At 40.7% G+C, this 20,760-nt stretch overlaps 1 protein-coding gene across 5 annotated transcripts in view; it reads left to right on the top strand.

Annotated features, from left to right (window-relative positions):
* kcnab2a (potassium voltage-gated channel subfamily A regulatory beta subunit 2a) overlaps nucleotides 1–20,760 on the top strand; it is a 101,352-nt gene that overhangs the window by 68,515 nt on the left and 12,077 nt on the right. For all 5 annotated transcript variants that reach the window (XM_086292661.1, XM_086292659.1, XM_086292660.1 and 2 more), the window contains 7 exons: nucleotides 7,599–7,642; nucleotides 7,862–7,899; nucleotides 8,140–8,219; nucleotides 12,776–12,820; nucleotides 13,350–13,394; nucleotides 13,671–13,714; nucleotides 15,346–15,432. In XM_086292661.1, coding sequence (XP_086148787.1) covers nucleotides 7,599–7,642; nucleotides 7,862–7,899; nucleotides 8,140–8,219; nucleotides 12,776–12,820; nucleotides 13,350–13,394; nucleotides 13,671–13,714; nucleotides 15,346–15,432 — 383 coding nt within the window. The remainder of the gene's footprint in view (nucleotides 1–7,598; nucleotides 7,643–7,861; nucleotides 7,900–8,139; nucleotides 8,220–12,775; nucleotides 12,821–13,349; nucleotides 13,395–13,670; nucleotides 13,715–15,345; nucleotides 15,433–20,760) is intronic.

The raw sequence follows: 20,760 nt of genomic DNA, 5'->3' as shown, positions 1-20,760 counted from the left end.
TACTGTTGTATGAAGACTTAAATTCATATTTAGCTGGGACGTCTATCCTGACCTGTTGTATATGTGTTTTTGCATGTAGATGGAAGGTTATGCTTACGGTAAGGTGGTTATTAAAAAGTTACGTGATAGAGTGATAGGTCAAAGATTGAGATTTGTAACGTAGATCTCTACTGTTGTCTGCTTCATGGTGCCTATATTTAAAAAATGTGCATGCTTTTAGAGAGCGTGGGGAAATTGAGTGCTGTGCTAAGCTTTTTAGCTTCATTATAAGAGACACCTATGAGAAGTTTGATGTTGATTTTCTCATTTTCCTTAAGATCAAAAATAGATTTAGCATATTGGCTAAAATGTCAGAATATTTATGTTAATTTTTTTTTTTTTTTTTTTTTTTCTTAAATCCACCCGCCTGCAGTCAAAACTCTCCCTCACAAATCCATCTTTGGCTTTTTTCTGGAGCAACACTGTTTTGTTTTTTTTGTTTTGTTCCAAGAAAGGTCATCCTGCTAGCAGCAATGAACAAATCCTCAGGGTGTAGGAAGTGCACAACAAAGGACTGAACATTTTCATGTTTCATACCAGTAAGGTGAATCCTGAGGTAATTTGATAATTAGGCTTAACATGCTGTATACTTCAGCTCATACAAAGCAGATAATGGTAGTGTAAATTTTTTGGCAAACCAAAGTCCTCCATCCTGTTCCTCTCTTTGTTTATTACCTGCACGTGCAAGCGAAACCACTGTGGTGCAGTGGTTAACAGTGCTGCATAACAGGTTATGGGTTTTCTCCAGTTACTCTAGCTTCCTCCAAAGATATGGTTTGACTGATGATTCTAAATTGGCCGTATGTATGAGGGTGAATGCTTCTCTGTATCTGTTGGGCCTGCAACAGACTGGCAACCCGTCCAGGGTGTATCCTGACTCTCACCCTGTGAGATCTAGGAACCCTGAAGGTTGCTCAGGTTTGTGATAGTTTGCTATGTTAGCATCTCTGCATATGACAGTTTTGACTTAGATGTTTCTTGCACACAATTGCGACGCAAACAAAGGTTTGGCTACTGTTAAGGTTCAAAATATTGGGGATGGAGACAAGAGAAAAAACCACAATAACAACACTGGTCCGGTCGGGTTGAGTCAAACGATGATTTAATGATCACACACGTGGGAGATGGACACTGATGCAGACAGCCTCAAAATCTCAAAATGGTGGAGCATTGCTCAAACTTTTATAGCCTCTGGTGCCTCCACCTTATCATACAAAGCCTAAACATTCACATGCTTTCTCTCACGCGGCGCCTAAGCTACGACCTTGGCTCCCTGTTTATCTGCTCCTGCTGAAATGAAATTGCACCATCCTCATCCTCCAATTGTATTTGCAGACGACAAGGTTATCTCCACGTCTCGCCTAGTGGTGAAGTAGATGAGGGAGAGCCATTTTACATGTATAGAAAGGGAAATGAATGAGTTACGGTAAGAGTTTTTTTTTTTTTTTTTTTTTTGTTTTGTTTTTTAAAAAGGTCCACTTATGGCCAACATAGTTGGTAGGTTAAAGCATTTGTTATTCTTTGTTGTTTTGACTGTTATAGTTCATTGGTGTGTCTCTCAGCAGCAGCAGTAATAGTTGGGCCCAGACAGTGAGTATTATTGAAGGTGGATAACTCTACCTTAATGAATACACGTAGTTACAAGTGTGAGTCATGCAAATTTACACTAGTAGACTAGTGGAATCCATGAATAAAAATATGCAGTTGCAAATGAGCGTAATGAGTGCCCTTAAAGCCCCCCCTTCCTCCCTCCAATTGTCACATAGACTTGAATGGAGGAGAAAAACCACCTGCAGCCAGTGCGAGCTGGTGGCATTCAGTGTGTGCTTTCTTTTGAAGTTGAAGCCACAGATGAGGTTGTATTAATAGTTCTACTCAGTTGGCATAGCTCTCAACACATTAATCTTTGCAGCTCTGTGACCTTGTTTCCTCATTCATCACTCTCAACTATGCTAGTAAATCTAAAGCACACAGTTACAGTAGGATCCATGCATTAAATAAGAATTGTATGTGTTGTACCACATTATCATATCAGTACATCAATATGTAGAGCTCATTAACAACTCAAATCTTGAGAATTGTGTTTTTGATCAGTTTCTTTTAAGGCAGTGGAGTTCTCTGCCTGATCTCTTGCTGATTTAATTGGTAAATGGTCTCCTGGCTAACTGGGTTTAGCAGAACTAATCTGGGATCAAGTGTTTCACATAGTTTGACTGCTTTGTGGAGGGCAGATGGGATGCATACACATACGCACATAAAAACAGTGAGCAGTGGAGAGGGCCAAAAATAGCACAGCTTTTTTCTTTCTTGTTGGTAGGGGGCTGTTTAGCCAACGTAAACAAGAAAAATACTGCAAAGACACTCTTAATAAGGCAGAAAAAAAACTAGCTACAGGGAGTGCAGAATTATTAGGCAAGTTGTATTTTTGAGGAATAATTTTATTATTGAACAACAACCATGTTCTCAATGAACCCAAAAAACTCATTAATATCAAAGCTGAATGTTTTTGGAAGTAGTTTTTAGTTTGTTTTTAGTTTTAGCTATTTTAGGGGGATATCTGTGTGTGCAGGTGACTATTACTGTGCATAATTATTAGGCAACTTAACAAAAAACAAATATATACCCATTTCAATCATTTATTTTTACCAGTGAAACCAATATAACATCTCCACATTCACAAATATACATTTCTGACATTCAAAAACAAAACAAAAACAAATCAGCGACCAATATAGCCACCTTTCTTTGCAAGGACACTCAAAAGCCTGCCATCCATGGATTCTGTCAGTGTTTTGATCTGTTCACCATCAACATTGCGTGCAGCAGCAACCACAGCCTCCCAGACACTGTTCAGAGAGGTGTACTGTTTTCCCTCCTTGTAAATCTCACATTTGTTGATGGACCACAGGTTCTCAATGGGGTTCAGATCAGGTGAACAAGGTGGCCATGTCATTAGTTTTTCTTCTTTTATACCCTTTCTTGCCAGCCACGCTGTGGAGTACTTGGACGCGTGTGATGGAGCATTGTCCTGCATGAAAATCATGTTTTTCTTGAAGGATGCAGACTTCTTCCTGTACCACTGCTTGAAGGTGTCTTCCAGAAACTGGCAGTAGGACTGGGAGTTGAGCTTGACTCCATCCTCAACCCGAAAAGGCCCCACAAGCTCATCTTTGATGATACCAGCCCAAACCAGTACTCCACCTCCACCTTGCTGGCGTCTGAGTCGGACTGGAGCTCTCTGCCCTTTACCAATCCAGCCACGGGCCCATCCATCTGGCCCATCAAGACTCACTCTCATTTCATCAGTCCATAAAACCTTAGAAAAACCAGTCTTGAGATATTTCTTGGCCCAGTCTTGACGTTTCAGCTTGTGTGTCTTGTTCGGTGGTGGTCGTCTTTCAGCCTTTCTTACCTTGGCCATGTCTCTGAGTATTGCACACCTTGTGCTTTTGGGCACTCCAGTGATGTTGCAGCTCTGAAATATGGCCAAACTGGTGGCAAGTGGCATCTTGGCAGCTGCACGCTTGACTTTTCTCAGTTCATGGGCAGTTATTTGGCGCCTTGGTTTTTCCACACGCTTCTTGCGACCCTGTTGACTATTTTGAATGAAACGCTTGATTGTTCGATGATCACGCTTCAGAAGCTTTGCAATTATGAGACTGCTGCATCCCTCTGCAAGATATCTCACTATTTTTGACTTTTCTGAGCCTGTCAAGTCCTTCTTTTGACCCATTTTGCCAAAGGAAAGGACGTTGCCTAATAATTATGCACACCTGATATAGGGTGTTGATGTCATTAGACCACACCCCTTCTCATTACAGAGATGCACATCACCTAATATGCTTAATTGGTAGTAGGCTTTCGAGCCTATACAGCTTGGAGTAAGACAACATGCATGAAGAGGATGATGTGGACAAAATACTCATTTGCCTAATAATTCTGCACTCCCTATAGCATCATAGCTGTGTGAGAAATCGTTGTGCGTTGAATCTGGAGATTCTGCTGAGATTAATTTCTGATATTGGATGCCACCAGCTCTACTTTTTGCTCACCCAAGTTTTCCCTTTGATTTTGTTATGTAATTTTCCCACCTTAGATCAGCTCTAACAGTGGTGAGCAGTGTGAGCAGATGTATTATTTGGTAAGAGTACAGCTTTTTTTCATAGTATGTTTTGTAATATTCTGTATCTCATGAAGGCGAAACAGTACAGGACTTAGTCTTAGTCTGAGCAGGATAACCCATAAACCGGCACCACAGTGTTGCAGGATGTGCTGGAACAAATCAAATCTGTGGCATTTACAAAGCACAACTTACAGGACTTGGGTCTGCATCTGCATCTTGGTTGCCAGATAACACAGGGCACCTTTAGAGGCTTCTGCAGAGCCAGGAGATGTTTTACTACATACAAAGGACAAATAGGCAGGGGGTGGACTTAATGTTTTGTTTCATCAGTGTATATGGCTGATATGATGTTATCAAATCTGACTTTAAAAGGCCTAAGGGTTGCATGCCCTGCTCTGTATCGCAGGACATCTCTGTCTGTAGTGTCAGCTTAATTCTTAAGCTGATAGATGCCACTGCATAACATGTTAAATAATATTGATGTATAAAATTGTATTAATTGCCCCAGTGGGACCTCTAGAAAACTTGTGTTCAGGGAAATTATTAGATGGGACTGTGTTATTTATGGGAAGTTACCCATTTAAGCCTTGGCAGATAGAAAATGTGTGACTCCTTTTGACAAGCAAAGCTACAGTAACGTGACAGATAATTATCTTTTTATTTATTTAATTCATGCAATGAACACACAAAATAAGATGGTGCTATTGGAAGCCATAGTGTCTGCTGCTTGTTTTGTGATTGAAGATGGTTTTTTTCAGCTATATTTTTGTTGTGTTGCTGCATAGTGAGTCAGTAATCTGCAAATTACTATTTAAATAATTAATACACAACAAAAAGAGTCAGGGGTGGTCCAGGAGATCTCTCTGACTTAAAATTAACCTATAAATTGAAAGGAAAAATATCTGCAGTGATTAACATTCTCATCCAGGTTTTGTATCACGCTAATGTGTTGTGTAACACGTGTGTAAACAAACTCTAAACAGACTCCAGGCCCTGTTTAATCACACAAAGTGTGACACAGTGAAAAACCTTCCCCTTTCCACTTGGGCTTTGCGCATACTTCACATCTGTCCGATTCGGTGGGTCCTTTCTGGCTTTGTCCGTGTGGCTACAGTGTTGTTACGGTCCTGTACTGTACCTGTCTCCCTCATTATTGAGGAGGCTGTGAGATGGATGACTTCACTGCTGCGGTTCATGTATGCTGAGGCTCAGCAGGAACTTGACTCCTGCGTACCTGCAGGCCCTGGTGGAGGATTGTTGCCGAAATGCACAATGCAGTATTCAAGGCCACTCCAGTAAAATATTGAAGAGAACAGTGTGCTGACAAAGGTACATCCTAACAATGACAATGATGGAACGGTTATTCTTTTACTCCTCTCTTTTTGTACATTCACATCCACTGTGCAGTATTCATGTTTTAGCGTGCTCATGTGACAGTTAAGACAGAAAACTTTGCTTTGTAATACGCTTTAATGCACCTGATGGAAATGTTTACTTTGCATCTCATTTTCTTAATATAGTTGTGAACTCTAAAATCATTAAATACTCTGGAGCAAACATGCTCCACTGACAGTTTCAGTCAGGAAACTGCTCTTGGTGTTGGTTATCTCTGTGATGCCGCACAGCAGCGTCCCGAGGGGCAGTTTTACTCATGCAATTAAGAGGCAGTTAATTGTTGATGGGCTCCAGTGGTTTGCCACAGTAGACTTGTACTGCGATGCAGCGTTAGGACACATGGACTCATTAGATCACGCTCTCTTCTCCCTCATGACAAACTTTGTTTGTTTATAAAGCAGGAGGCTCCTATATGTGATGTCATCTTGCTCTCTGATTTACAGTGTAACACGACTGCCAGACTTCACTGACCCAAACGGATCATTTTAATGAGGCTCTTCGTAGAAACAAGTGGAACACAAACGGCAAAATACACAAACTGAATTTTCAGTGTTGTTTGAGCTCACCCAAACATTTGATGGCTTAGAAAATTGAGCTTTTCTCAGAAACCAAAGAATAGAAATAAATAGACTCCATGAGCATCTATGTTGGTTTACTGACCCAGAAGTCGAGCCAATATTGTTGGATGGTAGTGAGCATGAAAGGTAAATCCTTAAGCTTAATTGTTTTGTTTTTGTTTATGTGCTAAACAAGTGTACAGTAACTGACTTAGATAATGTACGATAACAATGAGGTTTCAGCAGCTTTAGTCTCTGTTTCTGAACTTGGTGTTAAGAACACATTGAAGAAAGTGTGTTGTTAGTTACTGCAGCAATTTTATCAGTGCTTCACAGAACACCCACTCACATGCATGCACAGTCCCACTTGTTACAAGCAGCCATATAAAACGCACATCTACACACATGCACACCTTTGTCTCCCTCTCTACCCCTTTTTCATTTCAGCTCTTCTATACAGCCAGTCTTATAAAAATATATTAGATAGCCTCCCACATACTTACGTTGACTCCTGCACACGTTACATCATCTCTGCCACATTTCTTTTATCTTTTTTACACTGCCAGATTATCTCGTGAAGGTGTTTGACCAGAAGCAGCACGTTTGGTTTTGTATTTTTAATGTCTTAGATCAGAAAACTCTGAAGTAATAAAATATTGTAGTCGTCAGGTTTTTGCAGACCAGAAGAGATGGTTTGATTTCCTTGTGAAATGATTATATAACAGTGCTCATAACAAATCTGTTATGATACTGAGGAACCACAGGCATATTAGAAAACTTTAAAAGCTTGCACAAGCAAAAGCTTGCACAAGCTAAAGACCTAACCAAAGCTGTGATTGTCAAGCAGAGGGGTCTGTCTGGACTGTGATTAGCTCAGAGACGCCAGCTTTAGGAGCAAGTTGTTGTGTGTAGTCAAGCTTCCGCATTGCTGCAGGGGATTTTAGTCAGATGGCGGCTGAGGGATCCTGGTGTGCTGTGAGAAATTTCAGTGGATGTCATGGTGGGACTGCTTAATACTCACTTCCTGTCTCTGATTTCCCCCCCCCCCCGACATTTTGGTGAGCACAAACACCTTCTCATTGTCAGCTCATACGTTGATGTGCTTCGTTAGCCATCCCCTCAACATGTGTCAGTGCTGCACTATGTTATAATAATAATAATGGATTGCATTTATATAGCGCTTTTCGGGACCCCTCAAAGCGCTTTACAATACCACTATTCATTCACTCTCACATTCATTCGGGCAAGTTACAGATCCATACAAAGTCTTGTTCTTTCCAGCTTCTGTCACTCCACTGCAGCAACAACCTAAAGATGAGAGAACTCTAGTGAAGCTCGATAGGGTTTTTTGTTTATTTTGTTTTTCAAACAGTCATTCCTGAAAGACTGTGCTGGTCACAGCCACCGCCTGAGGACAAAAGATCATAAATCACTGCCACCTCAGTGCGGCATTAGTTTTAATGTATTTTCCTCTGTTTTGACAGAAACCTCGGGAAGTCGGGCTTGCGGGTATCCTGCCTTGGATTAGGTAAGATCACAAGACAAACTGTTTGTGCGTGCTGTAGACTCAGTATGACAGACCGGGGAGGCCAATATAAAACCTGTTCTCTATACAGAGAGAAAGTGTTATTAAACAGAGTGTGAAAAAATTGAGTTTAAGTATGTCAGAAAGAACAAAAAGGTTCTTATTCTACTTGCATGTTTGTGTACTAATTCTCTGACCCCACTTCTCTGTCATTCCCTTTAGGAACATGGGTGACGTTTGGTGGACAGATAACAGATGAGGTGAGAGCAGATGCATTTTGTCAGCTTCTATCCATCAAAGCTTTGGAATGGAAACCCTCCATATGATCTGAGATATCCTAGGTTGCTCAAGAAGCCTATTTTTACTTTTCTGACAGAGTCAACAGGCAGACTCTAGTCCTGTGAAGCCAGCTTCATAATTAAAATTTACTAACACCTCACATCAGTGGTCTCACCCCATCATTTCCCCTCTCTGTTCCTTCTCCCCTGTTCTCTCAACAGATGGCAGAGCAGCTGATGACTCTGGCCTATGAAAATGGCATCAATCTGTTTGACACAGCGGAGGTCTACGCTGCTGGCAAGTGAGTATATCCTGTGTGGCGAGTCACTTAGGAGTGAGTGGTAGCAGCAAACATTACCAAACTGCTAATGTGTGATTGATTATGAAGGCAAGCAGAGGTTATGTACTTGCAGACTCCAGTCAGGTGTTTGAGCTATAGTGGTGCACAAATATTCCACATTTAGAAGTGATGTAATACAGAGTCAAGGTGCCAGCATGTTGTCTTTACTTATGGTAACTTACCAATATGCCAAATATCCATCTCACATTTCCTGAGAGCACTGAATTGTTTGTCTCCTAGAATACATAAAAACTGTAAAGCAGAATTTCTTTAAAACTTAAAATCTGGACAGTCGTCTGAGGAGGGGTTCTCTGGGTGACCTTCTTTTTATATAAGTTCATTTAAATAAAAGACAGAAAAGACATGACAATCACAACATTACAATTTAACATCGACATCATATGCAGAGGCTTGGAGACGTTCTGCAACAGTCCCAGGGTGGATGAATTTTCTTTTGGTGTTACAGGATTCATCTCTCTTTACGTATATTTTCCACGTGTATCTTAATTGTTTTTTGTTTTTTACAGCGGACACGCTAGAGCTGTTTTGTGACAAAGTGCATTCTAAACAAACTAACCTTTATTAAATGAATATATGACGATGGAAATGCATAAATGTTTTATTTCCATCGTTTATTTTCACATGGTTTGAGGTTTAACTGATGACTAATAACTAATTATGTCGTCTCATTTTACCCTCTTCTCAAACAATAGTTTAATGGCATTCAGCCTCTGGGTAAGCTCCACAGTATGTTTATCTCGATGAATCAACTCCTCATTTTCTTGGCTATTATTAAAGGAGGAGAAGAAATTAATGTCTGCCTGGCCTGCTTTTCACAACGAAAAGTGCCATTTGTCAGGGTTCGGGTATTCGTGGCATAAATTTAGGGGATGGGCAGTGATGATACTTTAACCTCAGAAAGCATGTTGCTTTATTGCTGGATGTAGTGGATGTTTAAATTCCAGTATGGATTAGTCTGGCTTTGTAGTAGCCTGGGTGCTGTGAAATAATCTAAGGGATTATCCTTTGCAAATAGTGTCTCTTATTAACGGGAGCAAGTCTCCTGTTTAAATCCTCCTGAGATTATTCTATTTTTTCCATTATGTTTGGGGAGATGCATCAGAGTCCCCGTGTCTCAGAAAGGGAAATCAAAAGATAACAAAAGAGGAGAAACAAGCTGTAGGTCTCAGTGGTTGTCCTCGTTTCGCATCTAATGCCTCAGCAGCTGTGGTCTGATGCACGTCATCACACCACGATGTTAATGTTTTGGGGAGTTTTCAGCAGTCTTGTTGATTTATTCATGAGAGAGGTTGATCTTTGACACAGAAGCAAAACCAACTCTGGCTTTGATCATCGTGCTGCCATAAACCAGAACCACACTTGAACAGAAAGGACAAGCCTGGCACGTGCAAGTGTTTGTGACAGCACGTCACACAGCTCGAAATGTGTTGCACAGGTGTTAATCCTGACAGCTTCCACTGCAAAGCAGCACCAAGGAGCTTATATTACACACAAACACACGAGAAGGAGTCGAACAAATCACACAGTTTGCGCGTCATAATGGAAAAAGCTTTCATGTGAAGTCCTCGGTTGTGGCTTAGGATTATTTCTATCAGTCGGGCTTGGAGGATGTGAAGTGGTGGTATTGGTGGCTGCACAGTCAGCTGCTGTGAAGTCGATTCTGTGTGGTGAGCTTGGACAGATAAATAAATTAGATTTGTAGGCTGTTTGTTGTAGCTTAGCCCTCAACTAAAAAATTGGTCACGGAACAAAACACTGAACGCACAAGAATATTCAAATATTGATTGTGATGCTTGATTAGCATATCCATCCGAATACATGAGCTACTGTTTCTGAGAAATATAAACAAATATGTCTCTTTGCACAAACAAATGTGTTGTGCTTAACCCATGTAGCTGCTCTTATCAGCAAGCACACATGGCACGAAAGCTTTTCAAAGTATGGCAGTAATTGGCAGAACAGAATTTTAGTCTTTGTTTTCTCTCAGGCTCAGAGGCATTTTGCTGGAGATCAATATTAAATGTGTGACATGGTGAAAAACAGGTGGCATAAGCCCTGAAGAATGTGAAAGTAATAAAATATAAAGAATCCATGAGTAGTGCCGCATTACATCATTGCTTCCTGCCCTAAGTCAGAAAGCAACTCAGCATTGAAATAAAGCAAAGCTTTAATTAATGGGTGGATGAAGAAAGGCAACCTGCTCGAGGCTCAGTGAACCTTATGTTTGGTCACTCAAATTACTCACATTTCAAAGGGGCAATACTAAGAGCCAGAAACACACACACACACACACACACACACACACACACACACACACACACATCATTGCTCTCAGGGGAGTGTTCATTGCTCGTTGTTTAAAAAAGATGTGAGTCCAGCTGGCAGAGGCTGAAATCACTCGGAGTAATAGTGGGCAGCTGCTGTTTGGATCAGCAGAATGTACAGAGGCACAAACACACGAGTGGGGAGGTTGAATATTTAATTTAATTTATCTTTTAATAAATGGCAAACAAAAGGTGGAGATAAATGGTACAAAAATGTTATGCAGGATTTAATATTCAATTGAAACAGAGACAAAAGCGAAGCAAACAAACAAATGGCCCCTGAATATTAAAGTAAGGCTACATTCACACTGCAGGCGAAAGCGCATCAAAGCCAAAGTCTTTACATTAAGGGCCATCAGTCAAACAATATTGTTTGGTCTGGGTCTAAACAGAGCGCATTGTGTGTGATGTCTTCTTTTGCGCATGCGGGCTGCTTTGAGGGTTCACACTAGTTTGCTGTCACATTTTATTTGTAGTGTGAACAAGCAGACAAAAAAATCGGATTTGATCAAAAAATCGGAATTGAGCGTTAAGACCTGCAGTGTGAACGTAGCCTTTAATCATTCATACATCCATGCTTTGCATACATATAGTAGCAAGTGGTACACATGAGCAGGACTGGTCATAGCTGTCGAATATTAGGATGCAGGGGAAAAAAGGAAAAAGGGTACAGCACTACAAAGTTTATGTGCTTATAATCTAATTTTTTTTTGAGTTATGATACATAATAACCCATGGTTATCAATCATTGGTGTATCAATATAGTTATGATTTTAAAAAATACATAAATATGAATGATTTATTTGTAACTGAAGTGCAGATTTCTAGCTGTAATTTAAGAGATTTAACAGAAAATTGTACATTAATTGGAATTGCTGATGATTTTATACATTGTTTCCCTTTTTCAGAGGCCTAAGGATAATGGGCTAACCTGACAACTGATCCTGCCAACTTTGTACTTAATTGTTGTTGCTATTATTCTTGAAAGTTCAAACAAATTTAAAAGTAATTCCAGATTTACAAAAGTGTTCTTCCACTCAAAAATATAGGTAGTTTCCCCATTTATGTTTCATACAGAAATACCAGGATATTCAAGTAATGTATAAACATGAAAAGGTTTCAAAATTATTCTTTAAAAAAAAAAAAACAACTTGCACATTATTCGACTTTATACAAACATGGTTGTGCCATTCTCTTTGGTATCAGCTGTCCTTAATACTTCCACATAATTAGAGCCAGCTTATTATTTTCTGCCAAGTAATCTTGTATTGAAATATTTAGGTTAGGAATTTACCATTTGTGGCCTCTTGTCTTTTTTTGGGGGGTTGTGGGTATGCCATTGTGACTCTCACTGTGATTTAAAATGCGTGGATGATCAATCTGCTGTGTGATCTGTGCAAATCTAAAACTCCTAAACTTCTTGATATTCTTGATATTTATAACCACCTCTGTAATATTCTTGATATTTATAATTGAGCTATTTGTAGATATTAGTTCCATTTCTTAAATTTGTAATATCTGAAACATATTGCACTATTTAAATAGTTTAATCTGTTACTGTTACTGTCTTGGAGCAACTGTAACCCACACAGTTTCCTCGGGGATTAATAAAGTATTCTGATACCTTAAACTTTTGCACATTACTGAAACTGTTCAGACTGTCACACTGACAGGAGCTGTAATGTGCTGTGCTGTGGGTAAATTGTGGTCCTTGAATTTGTGCACAAATCGGATACTTGCCGTAATATTTGAAAACTGTGTCAATTAGAGGTGCTAGCTGTACTCATCGGCAAACGTAAACAAATCTTAGCTGGCATGACGCTTTTTCTACCTCTACAGCCAGTTGGATTTTATGTGAAACTGTGTCACAAGGAGGTGTCTCATTATTTGTCAGAGGGAGCTGGAGAGACATCCTGCTGACAGGTTTCTGCCCAGCCCTAATGAGCCCCGCGTTGAACGTAATGTCACTCATTAGCACCCCTGTGGCTGCTAATGAGTGACTTGGTGGTGGCTCGACAGCACAGCTGGGACCGGGCGAAGAATTGGACTGCGTTAATCAATTAAATAATTAAATCTTGAGACAGTCGGATATAAGTGCTCATATCATTTCAAGACTATCTATTATTTTTTAATGTTTTTTTTAATCATGCTCTCTTTCCATCTGTTTCATAGGGCAGAGGTGGTGCTCGGAAACATCATAAAGAAAAAAGGATGGAGGTATGATATGAGGCACACTTTAATTGCATTTTGTATTTTTTTATATTTCCTTCCCAGCCATCTGGCCTAATCTTGTATCATCTCGTTCCTCTGCACATATTGGGAGGCTTGTGTGTTGTGAACCGGAACAGTAAGGTGGGGAGATGAAAGATTAATGTGGGCAGCCTTGCCACACTCCAGTGTCTCCTCCTCAAAGATGATAAATAATGGATGAACTTCTAGTGGCTTGTCTTCTACTTTGTCGGTCCTGTATGGGTATTTGTATAGCTCAGGTTATATCAGATCAGGTTTATGTGCTCGCAGCACTCATTCACTGGCATTGTTTGCGTTCTGGCACAGACACCGTTATTGTAGGATGTGTGCGAGAGTGATGCTGATAGAATAAGGTAGAAACGTATGAATGACCTAAAGATTATAGTTTGTGCATGTGCATAAGCAACTCCAGTGCTTTTTTTGATGTAGTTCAGCATGTTTGCTTGGCAGATGTTGTAACAGATGTTTGCTTACATTTTTTTTTTTCTTTCTCCAGACGTTCGAGTTTGGTGATAACAACAAAGATCTTCTGGGGTGGAAAGTAAGTTTCATCCTTAACTCTGCTGTTTGCCCAAATGGAAAAACTACCCTCGCGTGTAATTTTTCTCGACTTGTTTGATCCTGATGCTCCTGGTAATGGGATCATGTGTCATCCAAACTGATCTGTTGTCAGGTGCTTTCAATAAAGCTGGAAACATCGCTCATATTTCATAAAGGATAAAATGATATTATGTTACCGTCCAGGAGCCGTACCAGTCACATTTTAAATAATGGTGTCAAACACACTCTCATTTCTTTTGTATTTGTTTTCATATAGAGCGGAAACTGAAAGAGGTTTATCCCGAAAACACATTATAGAAGGTAAGTAGCAGTGCTGCGTATTATTGGATTAAATGTTGACACTTCAACAACAAAATTAATTAATAGCTTTGGGTCAAGGGAATCAAAGCTTCATTTTAAAAACTAACGCCTCCCCTGGAGTTATTGGAAAAGTTTTGGCTACAGTCAGTAACCCATTTAAAGTAGAGCTGGGCGATAGAACGATAACGATATGTATCGCGATATAACTTTTACTCGATAGAGAAATTAAGCTATCGCGATAGACCTCGCCGCTCTTGTTCTCTTAAAAAAAAAAAAAAAAAAAAAAAAGGTCAGCCGATCCAAATTCAGTAGCGCAGAGCCACGTCGCGTGACTTGTTACGTACAGCACAAGTGCCAAGCCGCACGTGTGTTTGTTTGGGAAGCAGCCAGCGGGTAATGGAGCCAGCGCGTAATGGAGGAAATGAGTGTGCCGACTAGAAAAATCAACCGAGCGTGACCGAAGAGAAAACAGACGATGGTTCCAATGCCGGAGAGATTGTCGAACGGAAGAGCCATAGAAGTTCCGTAGTGTGAAGGTATTTCGGCTATTTCAAGTCTGACAAAAAACAGAGTAGCGTGCACTGTAAATTGTGCCGAAAGCAAGTCTGCAAATACAATAAACTGGTGCATGCGTCACACTGTGCGCCACGTTATTGTTTCGGTGAAATGAATTTCTACAATACTGTTAATTCTACTCTCTGCAGTGTTTAAATGCTTACATATACACACAGTTACTGTCCGTCCACACATACGACTGGGTTCTGCTTCTATGCCCCAGCTTTGTTTACTTTTTCCCACCGAGGCTTCTAGACTTCTGATTGGCCAACATTTCTGCACGGTTAGGAATCTAGCGCCACCTGCTGCTTTGGCATGTTCATAGCAGCGTTTTCCTTCATTTCTGCCTTTATGTGTGGACGGGATTATTTTTTAAAACGAAAACGGAAAATCTCAGTTTTCAAAAATACCCGTGTACGTGTGGACGTAGCCTCAGTCTCTGACTGGAAGCGCTAATTCGTCATTCGGCTTTTGTCAGACTAAAGTAACTGTTAAAACTGTTTGAAAAGCTAAGCTATACAAGGAGAGATTGAGAATTTCCTTTTAGTTCTCAGTTTATTTGATATTGACAAAAGTTAGTCTGTTTTGTCTGTTCTTCTGTAAAACAAACTAAGATTTATTTTTAGAATTAATATTTTGTTTCTAAGTGGAATTGACAATTTAGTCTGTTTCATTTGTTCTATTTTGAAACTTAAACGCTTTAGCGGCTGTCTTTTGTGTAGTTTGCAATATTTGCCTTTATTTATCTGAAAAAGTCTCATGTTCCTTAAGTGCATCTACCCTGTTGAACTTATTATGGGAAATAAATATTTAAAAACAAGCTGCTGATTATTTCACATTTTACTTGTGAGCAACGGCACATTTAAATCTTACAAATATAGTTATTTGGCTTATATCGTGATAGATATCGTTATCGACTGAAATGAAAAAAACATATCGTGATATGAAAAAATCTCATATCGCCCAGCTCTAATTTAAAGTATGCAGTTTGATAATCCTCTGCACTACTTTTCTATACACTTTGATATTTGCAGTCACAGTACCATTGCTGCTCAACTGTGGTTCCTATTTTCCAGGTTTAAAAGCCTCTTTAGAAAGACTGCAGTTAGACTACGTGGATGTGGTTTTCGCGAACAGACCGGACCCTAATACACCAATGGAAGGTAGCAATTCTATTGTCTCTACCCTTTTTCTGCCTATTTATCACCTTTTTATCACTTGTTGTCATACTGTGCTTAGAGAAAAGGCATTCTTTCTGTCTCTATGACGACTGCAACGTGAAGACTCGGATATACAAATCTCTTGTAACTGAAACATCTATTTTTAAATGCTGCCTGTTGTCCTGGTGCTTCCACCTCCACACTCAGAATGAGGATGGATGCGGATGCTGAAGACCTTTAAATGGCAGAGTGCTAACTGTGTGGGGGCTCAGCTGGTCACACAGTATCCATCTGCTCCCGTGTTATAGTTCCTCTTCGGGTTGTAGTCCGGTCAGGGGCCATCTCTCTGCCTTCAGTTTGCTACTTCACTCAAGCTGGCTCTTCCAGAATACTTCAGGATCTTGTTGAGCAGAAGTAGCTGGTGTTGTTTAATGTAAAGGTTGAGGCAATTCTTACGCCCCTCTGCCCTTTAGAGATTGCACACAGTTCAAATGGGCAGTTTTGAATATGCGTCTTCCAATCTGTAGTGGTAAAGCCATCTGGTGTATTTTATGCTGGCAGTAGCTGAAGGGGTAAACAGGGTGAAGAGGAAGTGAACAGCTACTGTCAGAGTAAACACAGTAAACCCCTTAAGACAAGCACACACTCCCAAGATGAGAGGCTTGGTCTATTCGACTCTTTTATGAGAAACAGTGCATCAGTGTGATGGATTATTGATGGGTGATAGGGCCCGTCTTATTATATGCGTGTTCCTTCTCTTGTCTGGGACGCTTCGATCGCTATCTGACATTTTTTATATTTGGTCTGCAGGCGAACCAAACAAGTTATCACTTAGATCGATAAAAAGACGGAAATTACAGTCAGATAACGCAAGATATTGCTCAACAGCACACACACAAGCTGAGTTGGAGCTCTGTGATTTAATTTCTCACACGTGTTACACACACTGCACATGAAACACTACAGATGATTATCTTCATGCCACCTGGCTCCACACACCATTTGGGATAAGCATCTTTCATCAGAACTGCCGTTGAAACATGACCAACCCATTCAGGCCACCTTAAGAAAAAAAAAACAAAAAAACCCACCACCACCTCAAACAGGAGAGGCAGCAATAAACATCTCAACATGCTGGTAGCACCATCTACTCTGGAGTCGAGTGTTACATAAGTTGAAACAGCCGCAATTTTCTTTGTGACCATTTATTACACGGCGTGCTGCGGGGGAAAAACTTTTTCTAAGGTTTATTTTTTAGCACCTGACGGCTCTTTTTAGCTTCTCATCTGTAAACACTCAGCATACTATTTCACGTGATTCAGTTGATTTAGAAAAATCTCAACAGGATCTTCAGCTTTATTTTGAAAGGTTTATGTGGAAAATAAACAAGCGGACAGCGGAGGCACACGACCGTCGTTGTTGCTAACGACAACGCATAAGAACAGTCGTTTGTCCGTCCATAGTGTGGTTATATTAAATATAAGAGAAAGAGAGAACTTTAAGAAATTCTACAGTGACCATCAAAACGATGAAAAATATTGACGTAAACAGTTTATTTTGCAACACCACAAAACAAACGATAGCATAATATGAAACGATAGACGTTTTCATATCGTCATCTTATATATATCATTATATCGAAAAGCCCTATTTAAAAGCAATAATAGTTTGTCACTCGCCTACCTATGTAACATCAAATAAATACATAAAAATAACTGCTTTCACCTACTACTCCAGCGGTCCCCAACCTTTTTTGCGCCACGGACCGGTTTATGCCCGACAATATTTTCACAGACCGGCCTTTAGGTGTCGCGGATAAATACAACAAAATAAAACTAGTACCGGTACCGAAAAAAAGAAGATTTATTCATAACAAACGTGAAAAGACCCAGGAAAACTGAGTTAACGATAAAAACGATAACAAAATAACGCTGAAAACCATACATTTCACACCTGAGCCTCAACTCACGCGGCCCGGTACCAAACGACTCATGGACCCCCCGGGGGTTGGGGACCGCTGTACTACTCAACTCACTGGATAACGATTTGTCAATTACAAGTCATTAGCATTCGCGCATGTGCTGGGTAATGTACCTTTCTGAAACACAGAGACCATAGACTTCTACAGATGATCTGATATCGTCGTGTTGGTGTTGTTCCTGGAACAGCATAGTAAATGTTGTTCCAGGATCAACATTGCAAGTGACCAATCACATTCTTGTGACGTTATTCTTTGGCGCGCCAAGCCATTTGTGCATTTATGAAATTCCAATGTTGCAAGGACAATATCAATGCTGCATAGTGTTTATTAAAGGGTTAGGGTCAGGGTCAGGGTCCGCTGATCGGCGGACAGAGGCGGTTTCTCGCAGCTTAAGTACAGTTTTTTTGTTTTACGGCGGTTTTTCCCGAAGTCGCAAAAGTATGACGTCACAACATTCTGATTGGTCACTTGCAATGTTGATCCTGGAACAACACCAACACGACGATATCAGATTGCGCGACTTCTACAGGGCTCAGTCTTTCAGTATCCACAGCTTTCGCCCCCTGATGCCCATTAGAGTGAATTTAGGCTTAGGCTACTTAAGGATCAACCTTTGCTTTTTAGACCTGGAAGCTACATCTTTTATGCTGTCTGTGGTGAGGAGAGAGCCATATCGTTAATTTGTTACATAAAATGTAACAAATTAATTAATGTTACATAAAAACAGCTTGTATAAAAGCAACCAAGTCAAACCAAAAACTGCTTTAAAGCTTTGCCTAGAATGAGGGTTAAAGGGCTTTTCATCAACTTCTTTGATGCTCACAAAAAATACTCATTATTTCTTCCTTCATGGCTCAGGGCCGTTTATCATGGATGGCCATGATGGTCGAGTGGTTAGCACTGTAGCCTTACAACAAGCTTATAACCGGCTCGATCCCCACCTATGCCTGTGTGCGTTCTCTCATGCCTTCTCCCACGGTACAAAGACCATTAGGTTAACTGGTGATTCTGAATATGCCGTGGGTATGAGGTAATTAAAGTGCTGTATAAATGTATGTTGCTTAATGGGGGTTAAAATGGGACTTTTAGTCATTAAGATTATAAAAGAACTGTATAAATGGGAGTGCATTTCAATATCCATACAACCACTGAACAAACCACTGAACAAATCTAATCTTAAAGCTTATTTGCATGAATGTAATTTGACTTATCTACATCTTTGTTAAGGTTGCAGATGTGCAGTAGAAGCCTGTGATAGACTTCTACTGTGCCAATGCAACATTACCCACTGATTGGGTCGTATATCCTAGTTTCAGCTGTTGACTGGCTCTTTTATGACAGGAGCTAAACTGCGGATGTGTAATCAGGATTCTTTGAGTGCCATGGCTCTCTTATCATGCCTCTGCTAATGTATATTTTTATGTTATAATCTTTAGCATAATTATCAGAATCATTTGTTTATTCAAATCTCTCTTATCATACACATAAGCATGCATGCTTTAAAAACACATTCCCACCTGACGGCTTTAAATCAAATGCAGTGCTGTGTTGACACAGTAACATGAGATTAATCTCTCTGCAACATCCAGTCATCACATTAAAGAGAAAAATAAATCACCCCTGACATATTTTCTAACCATCTGTGCTTAAAATAAATAAGCTGTAGTCCACTTTGTCAAACCACTGAAGAGGCACAATTAAAGATCTGAAGTGGTGCAAATACGGCCGTCGTCTCGTATTTATTTCACTGGATTTCCTTTCTGCAGCCCGCTGCAGATCGAAATTGACAGATTCTTAGGATTTTTTATTTTTTTTAAACATTAATTTCATTCAAGTGCCTTGTTATGAATAGATGTCATCCTCATCAGGGTGAATCATGCTCCATTCTGATTAACATAATCAGCTTTTCCACTTCTGTCCTGAATGGCCGAGGCCATTTGGATTGCAAATGATAACGAGTGCTTCTTTTAGAAGAAGAAAGAACAAGCAGATGCACATAAATTAGAGTACCAGGACACTGTTTGAGGTATTGTATGCTGCGGAAAACACCACAGGGTGAAACGAGTGTTAATGGGTTTTTTCTTTTTCTTTTATAAGGCCGGCTCTTTATTTTTATTTTTAAGCTACATTTTTTTTTTTTGCCTGTCCCATTTGGTTCTTTAGCCGTCAGAATTGTTGTCTGAAGACCAACAAGGATACCCAATGGATTTACTTTGCCAAATGGATCATCACGGCCTTGCCATATTGCTTCATTTGATTAACCTTTGTTGTTATTATTTATTTTATTTTATTTTCAGTTGTTACAGACGGGACAGGCATGACTGAGGGATAGGAAAGGGAGAAAGAAAGATGAAGGAAAAGAAAAACAGAAGGGAAGAGGGACAGTGAGAAAGGGCACTTAAAAAGAAAAACAAAAATCTCCTGGATCACCTGTTGAGAGAAAAAGAAGAGAAAACAAGCAAAAAAAAACAGAGCAACATACTAAACACAACACCATCACGTTAATCTAGCTAAGCGTAAACAGCAGTAAATACTAAATATTGAATGTTGTTGTGTAGCAAGCAGGACCGACAGCGCACAATGTGCTTGGAAATAGCAGCCAATAAAGGTGTAGTTTATGTCTATGAACAGTGAACACCCGTGTGCACACCTGTGTGGATCAGCGCGCTTGTATTCAAAAGGTTTCCCCATGTAATGGTCTGCTAGAGGATGTAGAGAGCCATAACCCCGTCTCCCAGGGCATGAAGCAGGCATGGAGGAGATCCAGGCTCCAGACATCCAGAGGCCCCAGAGTGCGAGAGCCCAAGGAGGACCACCGGAGGGGCATCCGTGCCACCCTCCTGGGAAGAGCTGAGGAGAGCCCCAGATGAGGGGTCACTCAGTAGCCACCGAGCAGAAGCCAGAGGGGGCTGCAGTGGCGTGCCCGCCGGCTCTGCCGGCAGCCAGCTGTGCCAGAGTGAACCGAGCCGCAGGCCCAGAGGCCTGGGGGCCCCCTTTGCCCCGGAAGAGGCCTGACTGAGCAACAGGCACCAGGCCCCGCCAAGTAGTCACCGGGAGCGAGCTGGTACATACCTGAGCGCCCAGCCCCGGACACCAAGAACCACCAACGCACCGACCCCTGAGGGCATCAGTTACCGGCAGGGACTCTGGTGAGGGGAGATAGGCCGTTGGAGGGCCTGGGAGTTCCCAGAGAGGTGGAGTGTAAGACCCGACCTGACATATAAACACAAACAGGCACACACAGACACAAACATGCATTTCCACCCTCATGCACACATATACAAATACTTAACACTCACCCAACGTAGGGATAGACATACATGGACACTGTACACACAATCAGACTCCCC

The sequence above is a fragment of the Aulonocara sp. 'chitande type north' Nkhata Bay genome, linkage group LG5 (genome assembly GCF_057382095.1).
Source record: "Aulonocara sp. 'chitande type north' Nkhata Bay isolate Kocher_YH1m ecotype deep benthic linkage group LG5, A_spYH_male_GT1.1, whole genome shotgun sequence".
Lineage (NCBI taxonomy): Eukaryota > Metazoa > Chordata > Actinopteri > Cichliformes > Cichlidae > Aulonocara > Aulonocara sp. 'chitande type north' Nkhata Bay.
This window is presented reverse-complemented; position numbering and strand designations above follow the sequence as displayed.